This window comes from Tachysurus vachellii, chromosome 12, assembly GCF_030014155.1.
Source record: "Tachysurus vachellii isolate PV-2020 chromosome 12, HZAU_Pvac_v1, whole genome shotgun sequence".
NCBI classification, from domain to species: Eukaryota; Metazoa; Chordata; class Actinopteri; order Siluriformes; family Bagridae; genus Tachysurus; species Tachysurus vachellii.
In genome coordinates, this window is record NC_083471.1 from 1,296,530 (window position 1) to 1,301,529 (window position 5,000).

At 42.5% G+C, this 5,000-nt stretch overlaps 1 protein-coding gene across 5 annotated transcripts in view; it reads left to right on the forward strand.

The window, feature by feature from the left end:
- lama2 (laminin, alpha 2) overlaps positions 1-5,000 on the forward strand; it is a 104,995-nt gene that overhangs the window by 55,260 nt on the left and 44,735 nt on the right. For all 5 annotated transcript variants that reach the window (XM_060884362.1, XM_060884363.1, XM_060884364.1 and 2 more), the window contains exons 17-18: positions 324-451; positions 2,364-2,450. In XM_060884362.1, the coding sequence (XP_060740345.1) occupies positions 324-451; positions 2,364-2,450 (215 nt within the window). The remainder of the gene's footprint in view (positions 1-323; positions 452-2,363; positions 2,451-5,000) is intronic.

Consider the following 5,000-nt stretch of genomic DNA (forward strand, 5'->3'; position numbering starts at 1 on the left):
AGAAGGTAAAAACTCATGTAGGATTCTGATTAGAACCTTCAACCAAAGTTTGAGGGTTAAGGGTCCATTATAAAGAAAGAAAAAACACTACAGAAACTTTGGGTTCTATGTTCCAATAAAATGTTCTCACTTTAAAGCTTCCTTTGGAACTCCTTAATGTAATCATTATTATTTTCATTAAACCTTAGCTGAGAGACAGGGACCCAGGTGGAACCTAAAACAATAAAGAATGAAAATGATTTCTTTCAAATCAAGTGTGTGTGTGTGTGTGTGTGTGTGTGTGTGTGTGTGTGTGTGTGTGTGTGTGTGTGTGGGCTTAACAGGAATGTAAACACCACACCACAGGCCTAAACTGTGATGTGTGTGTTCCTGGTTACTATGGCGATGCCACCAGAGGAACCCCAGATGACTGCCAGCCATGTGCCTGTCCTCTACAGACAGCCTCCAACAAGTGTGTGATGTCACTTTCTCTCTAATTTAAAAAAAATTAGACTATAAATATTATTGACTTTTATAAGTGAACATGGGCACGGTGGCTTAGTGGTTAGCACGTTCGCCTCACACCTCCAGGGTTGGGGGTTCGATTCCCGCCTCCGCCTTGTGTGTGTGGAGTTTGCATGTTCTCCCCGTGCCTCAGGGGTTTCCTCCGGGTACTCCGGTTTCCTCCCCCGGTCCAAAGACATGCATGGTAGGTTGATTGGCATCTCTGGAAAATTGTCCGTAGTGTGTGAGTGAATGAGAGTGTGTGTGTGTGCCCTGCGATGGGTTGGCACTCCGTCCAGGGTGAATCCTGCCTTGATGCCCGATGACACACAGGCACAGGCTCCCCGTGACCCGAGGTAGTTCGGATAAGCAGTAGAAAATTAGTGAGAGTGAGAGATAAGTGAACATGCGAGGTGTAACATAGTGGGCGGAGTCAATGCCTTTAGGTTAATGTGTCACCTGTGGACTGTCAAACACTTCGGGGACAGAGACAGAGTGTAGATTACTACGTAAATTCTCCCAAATTACGCTAAAAACTACGAAATATTACATTTTCTCAAATAACCTCTTGCTAAGGTCACAATTTTGCAGTTGTGTAATTTGTTTCTCATCACATTTAAGATGTAGAATTTGATCAACACATTGTTAGACTTTAGACGTTTAGCTAATTCTACAATTCTAAACCGAAGGCTATGAGATTTCACTACTAGTTAGACTTTATCTCCACGCCAAAGATCAAGTAAGGAAACCTGAGACCTCAGTTTGTTTTTATTGTTGTTGCATGAATTATTCCTTAAAAAGGTTCTGTGTAGAATGCTGAGAGGTTTTTTTCCTTGACAGCGAGGAAAAAAGACTCTGATGTGCTCTTTGTTTTCTCCATTGATGAGGAAACCTTCTGTGAAGAGGTTGTCAGGAGAACCCATAAGGAGATCTAATTAAATATCAAAAAAACAGTTCAGGAACCTTTTTAAGAACTCTGAAGAGCTCTCCAACAACAAACTCCTCAGGGTTCTTTGTTTCTAACTTGTAGGAAAAGGTTCCATGCGGCGCTATGTGGAACCTCTATGTGGAACCTCTATGTGGAACCTCTATGTGGAACCTCTATGTGGAACCTCTATGTGGAACCTCTAAGAGTTTTTCAATGGAACCTTTTTAAAATTCCACACGGTTGTTATGTTTGGATCTCCAGGGGAACAGTTCTTTACAGAACCCTAAGAGTTATATTTATGTATGAGAGACGGTTATTAGCAGAATCCATGGCGTTTCACTTACATGATGAGCTGCACCTCAAACTATTTAAAGGTCTTTTAGTGGTTCATTTGAGATGCACTGGACAAATTAAGCTTCCATAAAAAAATAAATAAATAAATAAATTCCATCTTTTCCTCTTTGTTAAGGTTCTGATTTCTCTAGTCAGAATTTTTTTCCTGAAATAGCCAGATCTGATTTTCACATCAGTGTAGCTGAAGTGCTAAGCTCACAATCACTCCATTCTAGCATGCTAATGGCTAATCCCATTTGCTCAGCCCTGGTGGGCAACAGAACCCAGCAGCTGAACATTCCACTGCCCCGAGTACAGAGGCTAAAGAAAAAGAAGCCACCCCAATCCTCCCTCCCACTACCAACATCACTACCACCATTCCTATTAAACTGCCCCAGCTAGGAATGCGACAGTGTCGGAAATAGCCGGTGTGTAAGCGCTAAGCCGAAACCTGACCTTCCCATCCTCGCCAGCTATCTTTGGGATCTCTGTGGTTCTGGGCTACAGTTTGTACCAGACATGTCGAGGTGCTCAAGGGAGGTGTAATGATGGCGTCTCTCACACAGTTCTCTTTGCTTTTTCTTCTTTTGGTGACGGCGAATACGCAAAAACGACATAGCTTTAGTCCAACATGCCACCAGGATGAAGACGGTTATCTGGTCTGCGATCGGTGCCGAGTGGGTTATGGCGGTCCACGTTGTGACAGGTGAGTTCATCTTTATTTGGGGAAAAAAAAAGGTGAAAATGTATCATAATGTTGTGCCACAGCATTTAATGTCTGATTGGCTGCTTGCGGTTGTGAGAAACAATTCCAAAATTTCTGTAATTTGATGACAAGAATTTCTTAAAAAAAAAAGAAAAATAAGAACATAGTTCTAATATTCAACAGGTTGAATCCCACCCCTTCTGAATGATCTACATTTATACAGTATTTACACATTTTCTGATTTACACTTAAAATTTTAAGATTTAAGGATTTCCTCAACAACCCAGCAGTGGGTGCCTAAAGTGTTCAAAGTGTGTAGAGTCGTGTGTGTGTGGGTGGTTATGGGAGTGTGTGGGTGGTTATGGGTGGGTGTGGGTGGTTATGGGTGGGTGTGGGTGGTTATGGGTGTGTGTGGGTGGTTATGGGTGTGTGTGTGTGTGTGGGTGGTTATGGGTGGGTGTGGGTGGTTATGGGTGTGTGTGTGGGTGGTTGTGGCTGTGGGTGTTGGTGGTTGTGGGTGTGGGTGGTTATGGGTGTGTGTGGGTGGTTATGGGTGTGTGTGTGGGTCTTTATGGGTGTGTGTGGGTGGTTATGGGTGTGTGTGGGTGGTTATGGGTGTGTGTGTGGGTCTTTATGGGTGTGTGTGGGTGGTTATGGGTGTGTGTGGGTGGTTATGGGAGTGTGTGGGTGCTTATGGGTGGGTGTGGGTAGTTATGGGTGTATGTGTGGGTGGTTATGGGTGTGTGTAGGTGGTTATGGGAGTGTGTGGGTGGTTATTTATGGGTGGGTGTGGGTGGTTATGGGTGTGTGTGGGTGGTTATGGAGTGTGTGGGTGGTTATGGGTGGGTGTGGGTGGTTATGGGTGGGTGTGGGTGGTTATGGGTGTGTGTGCGTGGTTATGGGAGTGTTTTGGGATTTTGTTAAGAAAGTTGAATAAGAAGTCATCTAGAGAACAACAGTAATGACAGTAACTACAGTAATAACAGTAATAACAGTAATGACAGTATTGACAGTAGGGACAGTAACTACAGTGACTGTAGTAATGACAGTAATGACAGTAATGTCAGTAACTACAGTGACTATAGTAATGACAGTATTGACAGTAGGGACAGTAACTACAGTTGACTATAGTAATGACAGTAATGACAGTAGGGACAGTAACTACAGTTGACTATAGTAATGACAGTAGGGACAGTAACTACAGTTGACTATAGTAATGACAGTAGGGACAGTAACTACAGTGACTATAGTAATGACAGTATTGACAGTAGGGACAGTAACTACAGTTGACTATAGTAATGACAGTAATGACAGTAATGTCAGTAACTACAGTGATTATAGTAATGACAGTAATGACAGTATTGACAGTAGGTACAGTGACTATAGTAATGACAGTAGGGACAGTAACTACAGTGACTATAGTAATGACAGTAATAACAGTATTGACAGTAGGGACAGTAACTACAGTTGACTATAGTAATGACAGTAGGGACAGTAACTACAGTGACTATAGTAATGACAGTAATAACAGTATTGACAGTAGGGACAGTAACTACAGTGACTATAGTAATGACAGTAGGGACAGTAACTACAGTGACTATAGTAATGACAGTAATAACAGTATTGACAGTAGGGACAGTAACTACAGTGACTATAGTAATGACAGTAGGGACAGTAACTACAGTGACTATAGTAATGACAGTAAATAGAGTAATGACAGTTATGAGTAAATGCAGTAATGACAGTCAATAATGACAGTCATGACAGTGAGTACAGTAATGAGTGTGTCTGAACAGGTTATGGTACTCCTGAGCAACTCCTGTTTCAGAACCCTTAAAGAACCTGAATTGGTGACTAATGTTGTTCTATTTTGTCTGAGTCTGAAATAAATCTGACTTCACACTCTGGACTGTTTAGTGAACATGGAATCTTACTAATGTAACTTTCTAATAAAACTCCTGAGGTTTCATTGTCTCTGGTGGGAGGTGTGTGTGTGTGTGTGTGTTTTGCCAGGTTTATTTTCACATAAAACCACCAAATGAAGGCAAAAATAGAATCCGGCTTGCCAAAAGGGTGCTGTGATCTTTGACCTCGTCACTACAGACAGATGGAAGGAAGTATTCTCTGTGACGTCCTGAAGAGGCCCTGAGCATGGAACTTAACCTGTGATTAATATATCACAGATGGACAGGGAGAGAGAGAGAGAGAGAGAGGGAGAGAGAGAGAGAGAGAGAGAGAGAGAGAGAGAGAGAGAGAGAGAGAGAAAGAAACAAAAATATTAGAGTGATTTAGAATTTAAAATGCACCTTATGTTGAAAGGAGATGGAGTTTGTGTCAACATAATGACAGGTGGAGCTTGGGGCATCAGAATCAGAGAGGTGGAGCTTGGGGCATAAGAATCAGAGAGGTGGAGCTTTGGGCATAAGAATCAGAGAGGTGGAGCTTTGGGCATAAGAATCAGAGAGGTGGAGCTTGCGGCATCAAAATCAGAGAGGTGGAGCTTTGGGCATAAGAATCAGAGAGGTGGAGCTTGGGGCATCAAAATCAGAG